The following is a 22,962-nucleotide window of genomic DNA, read 5'->3' on the forward strand; positions in this document are numbered from 1 at the left end:
AGCTTTGTGCTGTCCAAAGCAGCAACAACCAACCCCCTTTCACAAACTGTGAAGTAAGTGACTAAAAAAATGACACTAAGCCCTAGTCTAAACTAGGAGTTTAGGTAGAATTTAGCAGTGTTAAATCGATGTAAACCTGCACCCGTCCACACGATGAAGTCCTTTTTTTTAATTTAAAGGGCTCTTAAAATCGATTTCCTTAATCCACCTCTGACAAGTGGATTAGTGCTTAAATCGGCCTTGCTGGGTCGAATTTGGGGTACTGTGGACGCAATTAGACGGTATTGGCCTCCGGGAGCAATCCCAGAGTGCTCTATTGTGACCGCTCTGGACAGCACTCTCAACTTAGATGCACTGGCCAGGCAGACAGGAAAATGCCCGCGAACTTTTGAATTTCAATTTCCTGTTTGCATGGTCACCTGCAGCTTGCCATGCTGGCCAGAGCTCATCAGCAGAGGTGACCATGCAGAGCTCATCAGCAGAGGTGACCATGATGGAGTCCCAGAATCGCAAAAGAACTCCAGCATGGACCAAACAGGAGGTACGGGATCTGATCGCTGTATGGGGAGAAGAATCCATGCTATCAGAACTCCGTTCCAGTTTTCAAAATGCCAAAACATTTGTCAAAATCTCCCAGGGCATGAAGGACAGAGGCCATAACAGGGACCCGAAGCAATGCCACGTGAAACTTAAGGAGCTGAGGCAAGCCAACCAGAAAACCAGAGAGGCAAACGGCTGCTCCGGGTCAGAGCCCCAAATATGCCGCTTTTATGATGAGCTGCATGCCATTTTAGGGGGTTCAGCCACCACTACCCCAGCCGTGTTGTTTGACTCTTTCAAGGAGATGGCGGCAACACAGAAGCAGGTTTTGGGGACGAGGAAGATGATGATGATGAAGTTGTAGATAGCTCACAGCAAGCAAGCGGAGAAACTAGTTTTCCCGACAGCCAGGAACTGTTTCTCACCCTGAACCTGGAGGCAGTCCCCCCCGGACCCACCCAAGGCTGCCGCCTGGACCCGCCAGGTGGAGAAGGGACCTCTGGTGAGTGTACCTTTTAAAACAGTATACATGGTTTAAAAGCAAGCATGTTTAATGATTAATTTGCCTTGGCATTTGCAGCTCTCCTGGATGTACTCCCAAAGCCTTTGCAAAAGGTTTCTGGGGAGGGCAGCCTTATTCCATCCACCATGGTAGGACACTTTACCACACCGGGTCAGTAGCACATACTCGGGAATCATTGTAGAACAAAGCATTGCAGTGTATGTTTGCTGGCATTCAAACAACATCCGTTCTTTACCTCTCTGTGTTATCCTCAGGAGAGTGATATCATTCATGGTCACCTGGTTGAAATAGGGTGCTTTTCTTAAGGGGACATACAGAGGTGCCCGTTCCTGCTGGGCTCTTTGCCTGTGGCTGAACAGAAATGTTCCCCGCTGTTAGCCGGGGGGGTGAGGGGCTAGCCACGTGGTGGGGGGAGGCAAAATACGACCTTGGAACGAAAGCACATGTGCTGTGTATGTAATGTTAACAGCAAGGTTTACTGTGAAAGAGCGTAGCCATTGTTCTAGAAAATGTGTCTTTTTAAATACTACTGCCTCTTTTTTTTTCTCCACCAGCTGCATGTGTTTCAATGATCACAGGATCTTCTCCTTCTCAGAGGCTAGTGAAGATTAGAAGGCGAAAAAAACGCACTTGTGATTAAATGTTCTCTGAGCTCATGGTGTCCTCCCACACTGACATAGCACAGACGACTGCATGGAGGCAGACAATGTCAGAGTGCAGGAAAGCACAGTATGACCGGGAGGAGAAGTGACGGGCTGAAGAGAGTAAGTGGCAGGCTGAAGAGAGGGCTGAAGCTCAAATGTGGTGGCAGTGTGATGAGAGGAGGCAGGATTCAATGCTGAGGCTGCTGGAGAATCAAACCAATATGCTCCAGCATATGGTTGAGCTGCAGGAAAGGCAGCAGGAGCACAGACTGCTGCTACAGCCCCTGTGTAACCAACCGCCCTCCTCCCCAAGTTCCATAGCCTCCTCACCCAGACGCCCAAGAATGCGGTGGGGGGGCCTCCAGCCACCCGGCCACTCCACCCCAGAGGATTGCCCAAGCAACAGAAGGCTGGCATTCAATAAGTTTTAAACGTTTAAAGTGCTGTGTGGCCTTGTCCTTCCCCTTCCTTCCTCCACCACCCCTCCCCGTGCTTCTCTCCTCCATCACCCCTCCTGGGCTACCTTGGTAGTTATCCCCCTCTTTGTGTGATGAATAAATAAAGAATGCATGAATGTGAAGCAACAATGACTTTATTGCCTCTGCAAGCGGTGATTGAAGGGAGGAGGGGAGGGTGGTTAGCTTACAGGGAAGTAGAGTGAACCAAGGGGCGGCGGGTTTCATCATGGAGAAACAAACAGAACTTTCACACCGTAGCCTGGCCAGTCATGAAACTGGTTTTCAAAGCTTCTCTGATGCGCACCGCGCCCTCCTGTGCTCTTCTAACCGCCCTGGTGTCTGGCTGTGCGAAACCAGCAGCCAGGCAATTTGCCTCAACCTCCCAACCCGCCATAAACGTCTCCCCCTTACTCTCACACATATCATGGAGCGCACAGCAAGCAGTAATAACAGTGGGAATATTGGTTTCGCTGAGGTCTAACGGAGTCAGTAAACTTCGCCAGCGCACTTTTAAACGTCCAAATGCACATTCTACCACCATTCTGCACTTGCTCAGCCTGTAAATTGAACAGCTCCTACTACTGTCCAGGTTGCCTGTGTATGGCTTCATGAGCCATGGCATTAAGGGGTAGGCTGGGTCCCCAAGGATATATATAGGCATTTCAACATCCCCAATGGTTATTTTCTGGTCTGGGAATAAAGTCCTTTCTTGCAGCTTTTGAAACAGACCAGAGTTCCTGAAGATGCAAGCGTCATGTACCTTTCCCGGCCATCCCACGTTGATGTTGGTGAAACGTCCCTTATGATCCACCAGTGCTTGCAGCACTATTGAAAAGTATCCCTTGTGGTTTATGTACTCACCGGCTTGGTGCTCCGGTGCCAAGATAGGGATCTAGGTTCCGTCTATGGCCCCACCACAGTTAGGGAATCCCATTGCAGCAAAGTCATCCACTATGACCTGCACATTTCCCAGGGTCACTACCCTTGATATCAGCAGATCTTTGATTGCGTTGGCTACTTGCATTACAGCAGCCCCCACAGTAAATTTGCCCACTCCAAATTGATTCCCGACTGACCGGTAGCTGTCTGGCGTTGCAAGCTTCCACAGGGCTATCGCCACTCGCTTCTCAACTGTGAGGGCTGCTCTCATCTTGGTATTCTTGCGCCTCAGGGCAGGGGAAAGCAAGTCACAAAGTTCCATAAAAGTGCCCTTACGCATGCAAAAGTTTCGCAACCACTGGGAATCGTCCCAGACCTGCAACACTATGCGGTCCCACCAGTCTGTGCTTGTTTCCCGAGCCCAGAATCGGCGTTCCACCGCATGAACTTGGCCCATTAGCACCATGATGCCCACATTGCCAAGGCCCCTGCTTTCGAGAAGTCTGTGTCCATGTCCTCATCACTCACGTTACCACGCTGACGTCGCCTACTTGCCCGGTATTGCTTTGCCAGGTTCCGGTGCTGCATATACTGCTGGATAATGCGCATGGTGTTTAATGTGCTCCTAATTGCCAAAGTGATCTGAGCGGGCTCCATGCTTGCTGTGGTATGGCGTCTGCACAGAAAAAAGGCGGGGAACGATTGTCTGCCGTTGCCCTGACGGAGGGAGGGGCAATTGACGACATGGCTTACAGGGTTGGCTTACAGGGAATTAAAATCAACAAAGGGGGTGGCTTTGCGAGAAACTGAATGGCCCCCTCAAGGATAGAACTCAAAACCTCAAGGATAGAACTCAAAACTGGGTTTGGCAGGCCGTTGATTTCACAGAGAGAAGGAGGAGAAAATGAATACAAAACAAATGTGGTCTATTTCTTGTTTTGAGCCACTTCATCTATCTTTATACATCTTGCTGGCAGCAGACTGTGCAGTACGATTGCTAGCCATCATCATATCCTAGGTCTTCGGCAGAAGATGGTGCAGTATGACGACTAGCCATCATCTTCTGCTGCCTGGAGGTTAAAAGACAGTGCACTGCCGGTAGGACTGAATCGTCACGAGACAAAACTTAAAAGGGAAATGACCTGGCTGAGTCACTCCCATGTTTGCCCAGGCGCCCGATTAAAAGAGCACCCAGGACTACGTCGATGACGGCTACAAGTCATACTGCACTGTCCGCTGCCAAAAGGCAATTAACTGCTGCTGTGTAGCAATGCAGTACCACGTCTGCCAGCACCCAGGAGACATACGGTGACGATTTGCTGAGCGGGCTCCACGCTTGCCGTGGTACGGCGTCTGCACAGGTAACTCAAGAAAAAAGGCGCAAAACGATTGTCTGCCCCTGCTTTCACGGAGGGAGGGAGGGAACGGGGGCCTGACGATATGTACCCAGAACCACCCACGACAATGTTTTAGCCCCATCAGGTACTGGGATTTCTACCCAGAATTCAGATGGGTGGCAGAGACTGCGGGAACTGTGGAATAGCTACCCACAGTGCAACGCTCTGGAAGTCGACGGTTGCCTCGGTACTGTGGACACACTCCGCCAACTACATGCACTGAGAGCACTTGTGTGGGGACACACACAATCGACTGTATAAAAACGCTTTCTACAAAACCGACTTCTATAAATTTGACCTAATTTTGTAGTGTAGACATAAATTCACTCTCAAAAAAGCTTCCATCAAGCTCTGGTCTTCCAGCTATTTCTGAGAAAATGGGACAAATCAAAACTGAAAGCTAGCTTCCAGCTGGGTGTTTTCTGCCTGTAACAAGTGGCAGGGACACACTGCAACCAGTGGACTGCCCCCTCACACAGTGCTACAACAAACATGAGGAGACAAAAAATAAATGTCACTATGACAGTACCAGACTATAAACTAGCTAATCCTGAAAGAAAAGAAAGAATTGGGTTGTGAATTTACAAAAGGAAAAATAATGTAAAACCCAAGGCCAAATCTATGCTAGCCAAACAGAAGAGCTGTCTGCTCCTATTAGAGACAGGCACATAAGTAAGTAAGGCCAGCAAGCTAATTCCTTTAAACAGGAAATGACAACACATGGACTTTGATTATCTTTTCAACTGCTGGCAGAAGGATTTATATTTACTGCCTAGAACAGCCTAGAAAAAACTTAGGAAAAATTAAAATGTAAATTTCTCCACAATTTTCTAGTCACCAGTGGTGAGGAGAAATGTCCCATAAGAAAGGGAAGTGTACAAGAAGGCAAGAGGAATTACCTCAGAATGAAGAAAAGAAAGCTTCTACTGATCTCTGCACCTTTCATTAAGTATTAATAGCATTCAGAGTATTGCAATTAATGAACCCTTACCTTAGGGGTCTCAAACACCTCTTCTAAATGTATTATATGCTCATGGTTCACTCTTTTTAAGATGCTCACCTCCCGTTCAAGTAGCTTCACAGCAGAGCTTCCAGCCTTAATTTTAGATGGAAAATGTATTTTACAGAACATGACAATATTCATGATATGACCATATATATGCCATAAGACAATTTCTGTTAAAGGAATCTACAGAATGTGTTAAACAAATGAACATGTCTTACATTTAGAAAAAGAGTTACAAAATAAATCCTATTGTACTTTGAGGTTGCTACCATTATAGTTTAGCTTTTTCAACTAATAATGTCTTTCATTTATATACAGTCTTTCCATCATAAACCTTTCTGAAGCACTTCATAAAATTGTGTGCATGTGTACACATGTGCATACATGTGAGAAGGAAAATAGTAATTACTTTCCCTAAGATGGAAAAAATGTGAAAACACACATATGTGTGAAAATAAAAGGAGTACTTGTGGCACCTTAGAGACTAACACAAGTACTCCTTTTCTTTTTGCGGATACAGACTAACACAGCTGCTACTCTGAAACCTGTCACATATGTGTGAGAGACAGGAAAAGGAATTACTTGACCTAACATGGAAAGAACATGACCACTGTTTAACACACACAGCAACGCTACACAAACATTCAAGACAGAAAATGAAGAAGACTATCAGGGGAATGCAGATAAACAAAACGTAATTACTCAAATTGGAAGCTGGCCAGCTTATTGGAGCTAACATCTCTAATCCCGTGAACATTTGCAAGGGGATCTCAAATGAACACAAATTATTTTTGTCTTGTTCATTATAAAGTAATAAACAGAACACCACCTCTTATTCCACACTGGGCTTTGGCTTAGTACCACGTTGGATGGAAGAATACAACCTACTCATCTTGGAGGTCTCCTATCCAAATATGATCAGACCCAAGCTTACTATTCTTGTCATATGATAAGACATGATTATAAGAACCGTATTTTCCTAACTTGTTTACAGTAACTTAATTAAGGAGAATTAATCATGGTCAGTTTAGCAATTTGATAATGGTAATACTATGAGCAGTAATACAACAATAGCTCTAAATCTGGATCAGCTAGTAGCCTGTCACACCAAAATAACAGGGGCTGCTAATATTAAAGTTTTAACAGTATTGCACCTTTTCCAGATCTGTCATTCAGCCATAAAAAAGTCTGTTACTGGCTGAAATTTGGCATGCAAGCTCTCAGACTATGTTCATATAGTTTTTTGAATGTAAATCATCATTACAATCAGTTAAGCTAATATTTTGTTTTATTTAGGATTTTTAAAAATTCTCTAGCAAAAAAGAAATAAACTTTAAATGGTATTCACTTAACGCCCAATGTTCTCTAAATAGATTTGGATAATTAAGGGTCTGATCGGGCAACCTTTTTCTTCAGTTGTGACTTCATGTAGGAGTAAGAACCTCAAATTGCATTTTTATATTACATTTTTAATAGTTAAAACTTGATGTGACTCACTTTCAACTACAAGAAACAGATAGTGAGAATATCAACTAAACAGTGAGAGTAAATACATGCACTGATTGCAATGTGAGTTTTGGATACACGGAGATACTGCAGAAACAGATTGGATAGAAAATCAAAGGAAAAGTAAGACAGGTTTAAAATAAATCAGAGATCTACATAATATTTACCTTTTCCCTGTTCACTTTTTTGATTGCCCATTTTTTGCCAGTTTCCTTGTGTGTTACTTCAATTACCACCCCAAAACTGCCTTGTCCTAATTTTCTTCCAAAATAATAGATTTGCTAAGGAAACAGAAACAAGAAAAAGACATTTTGTCTTAAAAACTTTGGTGACAAAATATAGTTGTCACTGTTAAAAGTATCTGAATTGGAATGTTTAAAAGATCTCTTTAACAGGAGATGATGAACCCTGCCCATGTACACCAACATTCATTTTTAAGAGAACACCTGTTCCAATTTTCAATGCCAGTTGATATGAGAGGCTAGACCTGTGATGAGTTATGTAAATCTCAGTATGAATTTTCCATCTGAAAATTTTGAGAATTTTGTTTTTTATCGTCTGACTATTTATTATTCCACAAATTAGAGTGTTGTCCACAGTTACAAAAGAATAATAGATAAGGTAAGTTAAAACAAACATTATGCAGACCTAACACAGGCAAGACTCCTAGCATGTTCAATGGTAGTTTAGCCTTAGAACAGCAGCATTCAAATATGCTACACACAGAAATCACAATTCCTCTATGCTTACAATACATAACAAGAGGAAAATTTAAGTTTCCTGTGTACCTGTGATTTGCAAATTTATATGTAAATAATACAACAGGCTCTGATTAAATGTCTATTGCAATTGCTGGCAGCCTTTCAACTAACTTCAATGCTGACTGGATCAAGTTCTTAATGATTTGAGATCTTAAACATTTTTTTCTTTTAAACAAAAGCTTAGTACTTTAAAGGTGACCAGCAAAGGAAAGTACTGGGTTTGTACTCCAGTTTTATTTCTATTCCAAAGATACAATTTCTAAGACAAGATATTTCTAATGTACTAGGGTCCTGTTATGTTAATCTCAACACATTTCCAAAAAGTAACAAAAACAAATACAAAAGAGAACAACAAATATCTGTTGTGAACCCTTTACAGACTTCTCAGCACACCGACAGATGGATCTTTTGGTTAACTTTTCTGCACTGGCATATAGCCCCAATCAATGAACTGTTAATTTTGGTCTGTTCCTTTTCATAGAGGGGTGGGGGCGCAGGGATGTTCTCTCAGTTAAGAGTAAATTCATTGCTCTAACAAATTAATATCCTGAGACACACGATGGACTGCAAATGAAGTGCTGCACTTCTGACCACACACAGCAGGTCATTTTAGAGCACTGGTTTCTGCACCTTTGAAGCAAAATTCATGGAGAAAACAAATGGGTGAAATTCTGTGGCCTGCGTTGTGCAGGGGGTCAGACTAGATGATCATAGTGGTCCCTTCTGACCTAAATATCTATGAATCTATGAAATCGTAGAATCATAGAATATCAGGGATGGAAGGGACCTCAGCTGGTCATCTAATCCAACCCCCTGCTCAAAGCAGGACCAATCCCCAACTAAATCATCCCAGTCAGGGCTTTGTCAAGCCTGACCTTAAAAATATCTAAGGAAGGAGATTCCACCACCTCATTCCAGTGTTTCACCACCTTCCTAGTGAAAAAGTTTTTCCTAATATCCAACCTAAACCTCCCCCACTGCAACTTGAGACCATTACTCCTTGTTCTGTCATCAGCTACCACTGAGAACAGTCTAGATCCATCCTCTTTGGAACCCCCTTTCAGGTAGTTGAAAGCAGCTATCAAATCCCCCCTCATTCTTCTCTTCCGCAGACTAAACAATCCCAGTTCCCTCAGCCTCTCCTCATAAGTCATTTGTTCCAGTCCCCTAATCATTTTTGTTGCCCTCCGCTGGACTCTTTCCAATTTTTCCACATCCTTCTTGTAGTGTGGGGCCCAAAACTGGACACAGTACTCCAGATGAGGCCTCACCAGTGTCGAATAGAGGGGAACTATCACGTCCCTCGATCTGCTGGCAATGCCCCTACATATACATCCCAAAATGCCATTGGCCTTCTTGGCAACAAGGGCACACTGTTGACTCATATCCAGCTTCTCATCCACTGTAACCCCAGCTCCTTTTCTGCCGAACTGCTGCAGAGCCATTCGGTCCCTAGTCTGTAGCGGTGCATGAGATTCTTCCGTCTTAAGTGCAGGATTCTGCACTTGTCCTTGTTGAATCTCATCAGATTTCTTTTGGCCCAATCCCCTAATTTGTCTAGGTCCCTCTGTATCCTATCCCTACCCTCCAGTGTATCTACCTCTCCTCCCAGTTTAGTGTCATCTGCAAACTTGCTGAGGGTGCCATCCTCCAGATCATTAATGAAGATATTGAACAGAACCGGCCCCAGGACCGACCCTTGGGGCACTCCACTTGATACCGGCTGTCAACTAGACATGGAGCCATTGATCACTACCCGTTGAGCCCGACAATCTAGCCAACTTTCTATCCACCTTATAGTCTATTCATCCAGCCCATACTTCTTTGGCTGGCAAGAATACTGTGGGAGACTGTGTCAAAAGCTTTGCTAAAGTCAAGGAACAACATGTCCACCGCTTTCCCCTCATCCACAGAGCCAGTTATCTCATCATAGAAGGCAATTAGATTAGTCAGGCATGACCTTCCCTTGGTGAATCCATGCTGACTGTTCCTGATCACTTTCCTCTCCTCTAAGTGCTTCAGAATTGATTCCTTGAGGACCTGCTCCATGATTTTTCCAGGGACTGAGGTGAGGCTGACTGGCCTGTAGTTCCCAGGATCCTCCTTCTTCCCTTTTTTAAAGATGGCACTACATTAGCCTTTTTCCAGTCGTCCGGGACCTCCCCCGATCACCATGAGTTTTCAAAGATAATGGCCAATGGCTCTGCAATCACATCTGCCAACTCCTTTAGCACTCTTGCATGCAGCGCATCCGGCCCCATGGACTTGTGCTCGTCCAGCTTTTCTAAATAGTCCCTAACCACTTCTTTCTCCACAGAGAACTGGTCACCTCCTCCCCATGCTGTGCTGCCCAGTGCAGTAGTCTGGGAGCTGACCTTGTTCGTGAAGACAGAGGCAAAAAAAGCATTGAGTACATTAGCTTTTTGCACATCCTCTGTCACTAGGTTGCCTTCCTCATTCAGTAAGGGGCCCACACTTCCCTTGACTTTCTTCTTGTTGCTAACATACCTGAAGAAACCCTTCTTCATTAACCTTCTTCATAAATCTTCATTAAGCAAGCATTTTGAAGTTAGACGATATGAGATGTCTCACTATGTGTTTTCTTCTTTTAGGTTTGAGATAAATGAGCAAGAAGAATGGGATTCAAAAATTTCAGGAATACCCCTTTTATTTTGGTACTTGTTAAAAAAAAGGTGTTAGCCTCTCACTTAAACAGGAGGAGAATGACTTTTTGGTATTGGCTTTTTCAAAAGTAGCTGTACAGTGGTAACAGGGAAAGGATCTGGACTCCTCAATAGAGGGGTCTGGCTCCTTGTTAGCTAAATATAGTGAACAGGAGCCTTAAGACAGAAAATCATGACTCAGGTTCCTTTGGCTGAAAAACAGCTGCAATCCATTTTAGGAATAAGGTGCTAAAAGATCAAATTGTTCTTTTTGGGGAAAAAAGGGAAGCTCAAATTCCCAGAAATTATTAAATATTATACAAACAAAGCTAAATGTCTCTATCTGCTGATGCAGAACAGTTAAACCTAAGGTTCGGCAGGATATTATTAATGATAAAAGTGGCTACATACCTGAATAGCCGCTCCATCATCTATTCGTGTGTGAGGAACTTTGCTTTCTGCAGTACTGCTGCGAGTTGACTGGGTGAGCATTTTTCTATAAGGTTCTATTAGCTCTGATTTTGGCATCTTTATACAAAAATATGAAGCATGAAATTAAACTACAATTCATTATTTTAAAAATTCTTAGATTGTTTCAGATATTTCAGTACACCACCTGCTGCAAGATATGTAGTACACTAAATCACAGTATGTAACAGTTTAAAAGATGAACAAGATTTATAAAACAAGAATTTAAAACCAATTACAGGATTCCACATCACCTAAGATTAATAGTCAATAAACTGAAGTTGCAAAAGTTCAACTTATTGACTATTAATAAGTTGGCAAAATATCTATACAGAATTACGTAAAAACCAAGAATAAGTTTTGTCTTTTGCAGGTTTCTATTGCTTGTATTCAATGGGCTATATTCTGTTTTAGTGTAAATGGAACTATTCCATTAAAAGCAGCAGACTTGTATCTGCTTACAGAGGGACAGGAAGTAGCTCAAAAACTTGATCACAATAACCACATTTAATAACATGGCATCTTTATACACAATTTACTTTACTGGGCTGTTCAAAGTGGTGCCAAAATATTATGGAAATATCATATGGTCCTACACTCCCAATTTTAATCTGTGTTTTTGAATTTTTCTCAAACAAAATGATCACACTAGAGTTCCTAGTGAAGCTGGTCAGAAAATTTTCGACTAACCAGGTTTTTGTCAGAAAATACAGATGTATCGAATCCAAAACTTTTTGTGGGAATGTACCAATTTTGACAAAATTTCATCAGGAAATGGTTTTGCAGGTCCAGGACGAACTTTCTAGTCAAAACTACAAGGAAGAGGGGGAGGGGTTTCAACCACTCACTTAAGATGTGGGAGACCCAGATTCAAGTCCCTAGTCTGAATCTATTGGCTATTCTGAGTGGGTCTCTCAGTCTCTCCTATTACAGCTATTCCACTTCGTATAAATAAATATTTATTGGGCCAGAGAGAGAGAAAGGGAGAGAGACGGACTACAGCCCAGTGGTTAGAGCACTCACCTGGGATGTAGTAAATTCGGATTGAAGTTCCTGTTCCAATAAATATTTAATTATTGATACAAAGTGGGACAGCTCCAACAGGAGAGATTGAGAAAGACCCACCTCAGAAAACCAAATAGTCTGGTGGGTAGGGCATACATCTGGGATATGGAAGATCCATGCTCAAGTCCCTGGTCTGAATCAGCATATTCCGGGATGGTGCACTCTCTCTTCTTAGAAAAACTTGAAAAGGTCTTGGTTTCCTCCCAGTACCGAACAGGAAAATTTCTGAAATCTCAAAAAAGTTAATGCAATGAGCAAACCATTTCCTGCCCAGTTCTAGATCCTAGCAATTTGATTCTCAATCATTTAATTTCTTGGGTGGTAGAGTACAGGAGTGCCACAGACACATTTAAATCTTTTGTGGAGGTAAACATTACAGCCATTCGCCAAAATTAATGACCAAGGCAAGCACTTAAGTACTTAGCTGTAGACATGCATTGATGTCAGTCATACTAGTCACATACTTGAAGGCAAGTACTTACTCATGTGCCCAAAGTTAAACATGTGCCTGTGTGCTTTACTAAATTGAGACCTGAATGAAGAGGTCATAACACTCTTAAACAGAGGAAAAAGAAAAGGAGTACTTGTGGCACCTTAGAGACTAACATATTTATTAGAGCATAAGCTTTCGTGAGCTACAGCTCACTTCATCCGATGCATACAGTCAGAGGAGTTTAACTATGTTTAAAAATGATTGTGTGTTGGGGACAGAGCCGTCCTTAGGATTTATGGGTCCTATGCAGTATTATTGAACTGGTGCCCTTATGCCTGATGGCAACCTGGGCTCACATGTGTATTTTAGATAAAGGTGGTCTTTTGAAGGATTTATTTAAAAAAATAAATGTCTGAAGATCCAAGCATTTAAGGCTAAAGATGAATACTCAGATTGTGCATTTAAAAATCTATGGAACGATTTTTTAGAGTTGTGATTTTATAATCTTCAGCAACACACTACCAAAATATTTTTAAAGCAAATTTTAAACTAAGGTCCTGTACACTAACATGTTCTGAGTAAATATTATAGTAATCCACAACTGTTTTTGTCACTAAATTCAGGCATTGACAGTATATACCTGGGGGTTGGCTGTTAAATGGCTTCATTACCACTTGAATGGCTCTTTAACGAAAAGAAAAGGAGGACTTGTGGCACCTTAGAGACTAACAAACTTATTTGAGCATAAGCTTTCGCGAAAGCTTATGCTCAAATAAATTTGTTAGTCTCTAAGGTGCCACAAGTCCTCCTTTTCTTTTTGCGGATACAGACTAACACGGCTGCTACTCTGAAACCTGTCATTATGCAAGGCTCTTTAACAGTTTCAATGTTGTGCTAATAGGTCTGGCAGGCTGGAAGCCTTTTTCACTTTTAAGTACTAGATCCCCTCCGGAGAAAGACTCACCAGGCTGCAGCAACCAGCTGTGGTGGGAGCCTGCAGCAAGGGTCAGAACAGGGATAGGAAGAAGCGGACGGGTGGACACTAAGACCCAGGGGTGCCCCAAATTTTCAGGTACCCTACTCAGCCGCGTATGCTGCATATGCCTAAGGACAGCCCTGGTTGGGGACACAAAAATTCTTCTCATATAGCTGGTGACTGAATAGGAGTGAAATAGCGATGAATGCAGGCCTTAGTATGAATGGTCCAACAAGTGCCCTTGACTTTCCTGGTCATAAACTGACCTACAGAAACAGCTTCAAGTGGTAACAACTCATTTTACTCATATACTAAGGTGATGGACACCATATAAATGCTTGTTATAAATAAAATAAATAATTATCTGCAATAATTATGCCTGAAAAGAAAAATATGCTTTCAATTGATGAGATATGTTACAAAATTGTTTGAAATAAAGTACTGTTATGTGAATCTGATACTGAATTAAAAAATAGAAAGGGTTTCTTATATTTTAAAAGATGATCGCCATTCTCATGCAATTTCCTCATTTATTTTCAAGCACCACATAACTCCTGGCAGGCCTAGCATTGGATATTTCCTCTATACCTGTGGCCAAATAGTCACTATAGGTTTACCATATATACAATTGCTATTTCTAACAGAGATTATTCTACAATATTATCAGATACTCTATACTATTTAAGTAGTGAGGGAATAACTGAGGCTGAATGTATTTTAGCTTTCTTTGCTAAACACATTTCCTGTTTTGTCCCCCCACTTACAGAAATGCTGGATAAAAGTCACCGATGGTATCTTCAGATATGACTGATTTAAGAGGATACTGAGTTTGTGTCTATCAATTTAGAAGTGTTTCTTTAAAGGGGACCCATTTATGTTAATATATCTCAAATGGTGGATTTTCTTCTGGCATTCCGTTTTAAGTGCTTTTTCATTTTATTCTTTTCAGATCTATATTTAATACAAACTCCTCCAATAAAAGCTTTTAAAGCTTCCAGTTGTACAATTTTAGAACCTTCAGTATTAGAGAGATTATGTTCTGAGATAAATATGTCCCCAATAAATGCATTAACTACTGCAGGAACAATACTTAAAGAAAGAAATTCTGTACATCAATAAGAATGGCCTAAAGAGAAATTAAAGACAGACAGTCAAGTTAAAAACCATATTTTGTCTGAATTTTTTACCTACTATTATACAGCATATAATTATTATGTACTATTAAAACATTTAAGATTACTATAATTGAAAGAGATTAGAGGGGAAAATAAACTGACCAACATATTCAAACCTGGATGCCTAAAGGTTCCTACATCAAAAGCCTGATTTTCAAATGTGCACACAACAGTTCTATCGATTTCAAGGGGGAATTTGTGAGTACTCAGCTCTTCTGAAAATTAGACCACTTCTATTTAAAGCCTTGATTCAACAAAAGCTATTAAGCATGTGCCTTAGTCCGTCCTTGTTCAGGATGTGATTCAACAAACCATCCTTTAGCAAAGAACTTCAGCTTCTGCTTTACTGAATTGGGTCAAGGAGGCCTACATATGGAGTTTTCTAGATTGTTTACTACATGCATTACCAGCACCTCATTTACAGTTAATTTCACTGTATAATCTAACAGACACATTTCTTAGGGCTACAATGTAATTTGTCTCAGAGTACTACAACTCCTTGGCCTATCTCTTAGGGAGGTGGGGAAAAAAAAAGTCCTCTAGAACAAGGGTTTACTCATCATTTGTTTACAACTTAGGTTAAAAATGATATAATTCTGTATTCATATGGTATAATCTTCAATCTGAGTTAAATGTACATCATAGTATATGAATAACTTAGCACTTATAAACCACTTTGCAGTTTCAAAGCATTAACTAATTAATCCCATTAAATCCATTTAATATGTAACCTTTTCATGTCTCTTGAGGTAAGATATTAACACTACATTTCCTTCAAAAGAAAAAAAATCAGGAATTTACATGTTTTAATATATTAGATTAATTTGTTCTGCAAATTTTCTACTAAAAGTATTAGATTTTTTTTAATAGTGAAACAGCTTCTTCCGTATAATTGGTCCTATATAGATATGGTCAAGCACAATGTGTTACTTCATACTCTTCTCAAGCTATCCAAAATTTCTAGAGAACCAAGATTTTTTTAAAACCATTGCAGATTGTTACATGCAGTATATAAGAGCTAGGAATTATTATTATTATTAGGTACAAGGCTTCAAAAACATTGTGAACAGGGAAGATGTTTTAGAATGTAGTTAGAATCTGGGCCATTCTACTATACACGCTTATGAGGGCACACTGGGAAATACAGTCCTATTTGTTCAAGCAGAAATGAGCACTAATTATTATGAAATAAAACCTTGGTGGAAAGGAATGGTATCTCTAAACCCAATCTGCTCACCTCTGTTACAAGAGAGATTTGTTCCTCTGACTGGTGACGCAAGGTGTCATCATGGGAACTTGAAAACTCAGATCTCTCTAGCAGAGCACTTCCGGAGCACACTGGACCCTTGTTGCAACTGGGGCAAAAAAATACAACACCACTTGGTTGAAATGAAGCAGAGCACTTGATGCATTTTATGGTCTTCTTGCCCTGGCTGAGATCAGTCATCTGTTCAGTGTTGTAGAACTTGTTGTGCAAATTAAATGGTAGCACAAAGACTGGCAGGAATGTGTCCACTGTTGAAGGAAGAACAAAAAGCTGAGGAGAAGAAGGGGAAGGTCACAATTAGTGAATTTGTGGCACAAACTTATGTTCTGATTATGAATGTCTGCCACACTGAGAAGGAACTAGACTGGTACAACACAATATACTGGTTTGTACAGCAGATCTGCAAAAACAGACGTTGTAGTTAAGAAAATTTTCCTTCAGCTTTTCTTCTCACGCTTGGCACATTGAGGGAATCATAGAAATTGGAGATGGGAAAAATAAATTCCTGATTACCAATGCAAGATTGTTTTCCACATTTATTTTCTAGTTGTTTCTTTTTCATAAATGGGATATAACACATTTGTTAAAATACTTCAAAATACTTAATTAAACCTAACTAATTGTAATTGGCATATTTATATTCTTATTTTGACAAATAAAATATGCAGAATTTTCAAATATTGTGTGCAGAATTTTTAATTTTTTGGCACAGAATTCCCCCAGGAGTAACTACTACCGGGGAAAGGGGCATGAAGGAGGGCTATAATGGTGGTCATGAAATAGTTTTGCTCACTTAAAAGATAAATATTTTGCTCATTTTTTTAGAAAGGGCCAACATTAAATGTTATTCTACATTTCCTGCCTGGTTCATGGTTTTTGCAAGCTGGCATACTGTGGAATGGTGCTTATCGGATTAGTCTCCTTTCTCGGCTGATCAGTGAACTGAAGGATAAATTTCTGGTTAACATTATCAATTAAACTATGCAGAAAAGGAGGGATATGGTTTTACAAAACCTTCATGGATCTTTCTATCTGGCAAAAACAAACCAGAGGAAATAGTTTAAAAAGTGGAACAGAAAAAGAAAAAAGAAAAGGACCTGCTGCTACTGTAAATCAAAGTACTTCCAACAGTGGAAAACACTGATCCTACGATTGGCTTCTTGCCTGAGACTTCTTTTTCCATACACTTTAATCATGTTCAAAGAGTCATGTGACCTTCCATGCAGCCTTTAGTATATCAGTAGAACAGGCCAAGACAGGCCAGCCCTAAAAAGTTTCCGATGCTTTATTAGTCCCTTAAACTACAGGCTATTGCAGGGGATCTGATCAGTCAATTAGAGATGAACAATAAGTGACAGAGAGCTTTATTTATCACAAGTAGAAAAATGAGAAAGGCAAAAGGGGAATCCATGGGACAGCAATCCTAGTGCACACAGGGTGTGACATTACACTCCATATTCTTTATGGAAATATGCTTATGATATGATATGACATAACTGAGATGTACTTCATGCAAGCTGGCTCATGTAAGATATCACTGGAAAGGTTATGATTTACTGGATGCGATTATCCAATTTGCATGCCTGTATCATTTCTGCATCTGAAGTTAGGAATATTGACTATGTATCTCTATTTCAAATGGGCTACTTTGGGCATCATCCCCCAACTAGCCCTTCAGGTACAAAAATGAGAAAGCCAGACTGTGCTAATGGCCCATTGGCAGAAACAATGGACTGTAAAAGAGCTTAGTCTTCCTGTGGATGCTCCAGACAACCTAAGAGCAATGGTGGCCACAGCCCTGCAGAGAAATGGGTTCGAGTCACCTGGTACTGAATACCCCACCTCCCCTTTTGGAATGCAAGTAGGGTAACCAGACAGCAAGTGTGAAAAATCAGGATGGGGGTTGGGGGTAATAGGAGCCTATATAAGAAAAAGACCCAAAAATCGGGACTGTCCCTATAAAATCGGGACATCTGGGCACCCTAAATGCAAGTGGTTTTCCATTGGAAGACAAAGCATTCCTGCCTTACACAAGAGCTATGTAAGGCAGGGGAGTGACATTATCAGGGTTCTCCTCTGCTTCCCCACCCAAAGAGACACTGAAAAACACTGGAAGCAAGAACAGAACTGGGGGGAGAAGGGTTAAACCCAAGCTGGAAGGGCATCTAGCTTGTCAGTAATAATACCTGAGGTGAGACCAGTGCAGCTGCCTTTCAAGACTGTCTGTAATCTGCCTGCAACAATATCTAGTGTGAAAAATTACTATTTCTAACCAATTTCTTTAGCGAAACAAGCTTAGTTTGTGTATTTTGTTTTATTTGCTTAGTAATCTGCTTTGTTCTGTTTGCTATCTTTTAACCACTTAAAATTCACTTTTTGTAGTTAATAAACATATTTCTTGTTTATCATATAACCCTGTTTGTGCAATGCATATTTGGGGGAGGGGAGCGGGTAAGAGGCTGTTCATTACTTCCTCCACATTGAGGGAGGAGGCGGATTTCATAATATACCTTTGGGTCTACACTCCAAGAGAGGTAGACACCTGAGTGCTGGGGCAAGTCCCTTAAGTGGAGTCTTCCCAGAGCTGATCTCAGTATCTGTGTCGTTCTGCAGTTGGGTGTGGCCCTGCCTGTATGTGTGCTAGAGGAGGCTTAAAAGCCTAGCTCAGCAAGACAGGTAAAAAGGGAGCCCAGGCTGGCAAAACAGGCGGGCTCAGTGGTACCTCAGCACATCAGGTGGCATCTTGAAGGGGGGCAAGCTGTCACACAGGGTAGTTGTTAGATTTATCTAGTCTCTACTCTTACCAATAAAAACAAAACATAAGGATTTAAGATCCAAACTCCCAATTTAAAAATATAATGTATTCACATCCTCAAATACTCTAACACACAATTCCTGACATTAATATCAGCTCCTGTTTCTACCAAATTATGAAAAATGTAAGTTTTATATAACTGAAAAAGCTTTTGTGGAGAAAGGAGAGAAATTGTGTGGGTTTTTTTTAACTATAGCAGGGCAATAGGGTACATGTGGTGCAAATTGGGAAATAGCAGAGGGAGAAGAAAAAGTAAATAATTCACATGTGAGTATGCTAGCAACAGGCACCTAGAAGCATAAGGAACGTTTTTCTCATATACTTGTAGCTGTCTATTTTTGCCACTGTGAATTAAAAGTGTGATCAAAGCACAATCTGAATGTACTTTTCCTTTACAACTCAAAAGTGTTTTTAAGTGCTTTTGATCAAAGTTAACAACTGTGAGGGATCCAGGAGAGACTGGAACTCAGGGATACATACAATTGCTATTTGGCAAGGCAGGTATATTAATAGCCACTTTTTCTATTTGTGAAAACAGGAATGTTCACACACTTGAAATTTCAGCTTTCTAGTGGGTAAAAGTATTAACTTCTATTTCTCACAGGCCATGAAATATTGGACCTTAAATACGCATCTCATGAATATGTTGCATTTTCTTTTACTTCAATTTCAACATGATTTTAGCAGCTATGGTACTCAGATTTTCAATGTTATTTAAGCTGCTAAAATCATGTTGGAAATTTCAATGCTATTGCTTATTAATCTCCAATCTGAGCAGATCTGCTTCTAAACCTCACAACTGCAAACCCAACAATAACCGACTTCCTCTGTGGCCTCAAGAAAGTCATTTCACTTCTCTGCCTCATTTTCCTTATCTGTTAAATTAAGATGATTCTACTTCCCATACGACATTGTTGTCAGTGTTTGGTAAATGTTAATGTCTGCAAAATACTTTAAACAGAAAGTGCAATACAGGTGCTATATTATTATTTTGACGTGCTATTGTTATTTTATCTGTAATATGACAGCACCTAGAAAACCCAAATTACTTACTAAGACACATTCTAGTGAACCCGCAAATACTTTTAGGTTCAATATGTTTTTCTTAATTCTGGTACTGGGGCATTCATTAAAAAGAGAAGAACTAAATCCTTGCCCCTTGCTAATGAAAAACCTATCAGATGTTCAAAATAAAGCTAGCAATAATCATAGCTAGCATACTCTCAGCAGGATGACCCAAGCCAACAGAGAAGTTGACAGAAATCTTGTTCTCTGAAGCACTGAACAGGAAAAAAATAAAATGCATCTAGTAGCATTTGTTTACCAGTCTGTGATCATGCACTGCAAAGCTGATCCTGCCAATTAATCAAGTAATATATAAGCATGCATAGAAGGATATTTGCATTCATGAGTAGCTACGGGGGTACTTAGTAATACATACTGTATGTACGCCTACAGAAAAGACCGTCCAACTCTGTTTTAAAATTAATGTGAAAGTGGCATTTTTATAATAGACACCAACATAACTTCTCCCCTACTTACTAGCCATTTTTCTTAGAGGCTTGCAATTTTCTTCTTTCATCTTGGCTCCTTTGTAGGCAGCACAGGTAGAATGTTAGACCAAGAAGGTGAAGCACTTCTATATTACATTGTACCAAATCTTTAAACAGGTTCACTATCAGTAATTCACAGCCGTAAAAGTACAACGTGTAAAAAATACCATTAAACCTGGTGAAAGCAGGCCATCCAATATTTTTAATTGAGCAGGTTAAATTATCACACTTAAGAGATACGCCGAAGCACTTTTAGGTGCTATTACTACTCACAACCAATTTTTCTAGGACAACAAAAGCCAAATTAAAATAACCACAGACAAATCCTGTCATTGATTCCCCTGATCTATAACAGACAGTCAGGACATGACTCTTGAACTGGAAGATTGTCTATTTATAGTGCAATATACTTATTGTCTACTTACAGTGCAAGTGAAGATTGTCTATTTATAGTGCAACCCTTTGTTGTTAATTTGACTATTTTGGTGTCATCATAATTTTGTTTAAAAAACTGTTAACTGAGCCAAACAAGTGGCTCAGATTGATGCATACACACATCTGTTTGTCTGGTTTTGAAATGAAGTGCACTGTAGTACCAAGTAAAAGGTTAGGTTTGGGAGCAACACTTTGGTTCCAAGTTTACAAAACCAGAGAGACCAGACAAATTGTTGATATCTCTGACAGGATGGTTTTGCTCTTTAACAGTCTGTCTTTTTTATGTTGTCCCACTGGAATTCTGTTCTTCCCTGTGTTTTTTGTTTTGTTTTGTGTGGTGTGAGTGTGATATGAAGTGTGCAGTGTAGACAGGTTTTTTTAATCCCATCAGTCACTGCAGTGTTCTTCTTATCCTTCCCAGAAAATAAGGAAAAATGGCAAATACATCCTCCTGTGTAAAAGCTAATGGCGGTGGTCAAGTTGCTAATGACTGGAACAGCCATGTCAGCCAAGCCCTGGGGTACAGGAACAGGAAAAAATGCAGAAATCTCAAGAGAAAGGAAACTACCCATAAAAGTTTTCGTTCAGAGCTGACTAGTGGCCATGAAATTATTCTGGGCTAAGATCCCATTTTCATTATTTAGGGTAACTTTGTTGTGTCTGGGTACATTTTGGTTTTGGTTCATTTCTCTATGGTGAGGTAGAGATAGATATAAAAATTCTATTTTTTTTTCTGGAGCACCCATTTTCTTTATAAGCCACCACCACTTGGTCTCTGTGACCATGATATCTTTGGATTTCAAAAGACAAAAGACCATTGTCTAAGTGCTGCTTACAAAGTGATTGTTGAAGCAGTATTAACTGCAGCCCAAGATGACTGCTGAAGCAGCATTATCTGCAGCCTTAGCAGAGGCTATGTATTCCACCCACCTATAGTGAGTAACCCAAGGATACAGGTGATAGTATTATGGCAGGGGACAGGATCGACACTTTGGGGAGAAGGAAATCATTGGCCTCAGCTCACCATCTACAGCTATAGAGAAAAACAAAGAAGAAAACTCAAAAAGAGGGGGAAATGATTAGCCATAGCAAGCCAAAGCAACTACACCTACCAGAAACTAATTTTATCTTATTAGAGTACTGCTTTTCACATACATGCCAGATATGGAAATATTTCTCTTCAGCACCTACTTATTAACTATGCTTGCAAGTGTGCTTGTTACTGTCCAAAAATGACAATACTTTAACTCCAACTTAAAATATAAAGAATGCAACATTCAGCCACACAAAGCAATGGAGTGGATCGACCACACAGGCACAAATGAATAATTAACTCGGAGATATCAACTAATAACTTTTCTCCTACAAAGTGTTACTGTCTGTTGTTTTATTTAAAGTACATAATCATGTCAATTTTTTGTCTGCAGAGATAAAACATTTTAGGGTGCAATGTTAAGCATTCCCCAAATATCCAGAGAAGAATAATCTGGAAGTCCAACCAAAAATGAAAGCCATCATCTAGACCAGGGGTGGGCAAACTTTTTGGCCCCAGGGCCACACTGGGGTGCAAAACTATATGAAGGGCCAGGTAGGGAAGGCTGTGCCTCCCCAAACAGCCTGGCCCCCACCCCCTATCCCGCCCCGACTGCCCCCCTCAGAATCCACCCACCCCCCACTCCTTGTCCCCTGATGGGACCCCCGCCCATAACCGCCCCCCAGGACCCTCCCATGTAACCCCCCTCCCCACCCCAAGAACCTCTGTCCTATCCAACCGCCCCTGTTCCCCTTCCCAACCGCCACCCCCGAACCTCTGCCCCATCCAACTGCCCCCATCCTCTGACTGCCCCCTGGGATTCCCTGCCCCTTACCCAAGCCCCTTACCATGCTGCTCAGAGCAGCATGTCTAGCAGCTGCACTGCCTGGCCAGAGCTAGACATGCTGCTGCTCTACGCTGGAGGAATGTGCAGACCGCCGCCCAGAGCGCTGCCCGTGTGGCGGCGTGGCTGCAAGGGAGGGGGAACAGCAGGGGAGAGGCCGGGGGCTAGACTCCCCAGCCTGGAGCTCAGGGGCCGGGCAGGACAGTCCTGCAGGCCGGATGTGGCCCGCAGGCCGTAGTTTGCCCACCTCTGATCTAGACAAAAGAGCAGCACAGAGAACTGTCTGTCTCTTCTGGGCAGAGCTAATTGTTTTTAGAGATATCAAGCAGATGAGCTACTAACTTCTCTTGGTGAGAGAGAGAAACTTTTGAGCTTACACAGAGCTTTTCTTCAGGTCTGGAAAACACACTCAGAGGGTATGTCTACTCTGCAATTAGACACCCACGGCTGGCCTGTGCCAGCCGACTTGGGCTCATGAGGCTTGGGCTTAGGGGCTGTTTAACTGCAGTGTAGATTTTCGA

The 22,962-nt window shown here is 41.3% G+C and overlaps 1 protein-coding gene across 13 annotated transcripts in view; it reads right to left on the reverse strand.

The window, feature by feature from the left end:
• Positions 1 to 22,962, reverse strand: part of STK33 (serine/threonine kinase 33) — a 99,178-nt gene that overhangs the window by 39,072 nt on the left and 37,144 nt on the right. For 7 of the 13 annotated variants that reach the window (XM_073347495.2, XM_073347491.2, XM_073347499.2 and 4 more), the window contains 4 exons: positions 15,732 to 16,031; positions 10,789 to 10,905; positions 7,121 to 7,234; positions 5,433 to 5,537 (listed from right to left, as the gene is read on the reverse strand). In XM_073347495.2, the coding sequence (XP_073203596.1) occupies positions 5,433 to 5,537; positions 7,121 to 7,234; positions 10,789 to 10,905; positions 15,732 to 15,941 (546 nt within the window). In that variant the 5' untranslated portion in view covers positions 15,942 to 16,031. Of the gene's footprint in view, positions 1 to 5,432; positions 5,538 to 7,120; positions 7,235 to 10,788; positions 10,906 to 11,970; positions 12,136 to 15,731; positions 16,032 to 22,962 lie in introns of all 13 variants that reach the window. The other 6 variants (XM_073347496.2, XM_073347500.2, XM_073347493.2 and 3 more) reach the window with 3 other exon arrangements.

The sequence above is a fragment of the Lepidochelys kempii genome, chromosome 6, assembly GCF_965140285.1.
Source record: "Lepidochelys kempii isolate rLepKem1 chromosome 6, rLepKem1.hap1, whole genome shotgun sequence".
Classification (NCBI taxonomy): Eukaryota; Metazoa; Chordata; order Testudines; family Cheloniidae; genus Lepidochelys; species Lepidochelys kempii.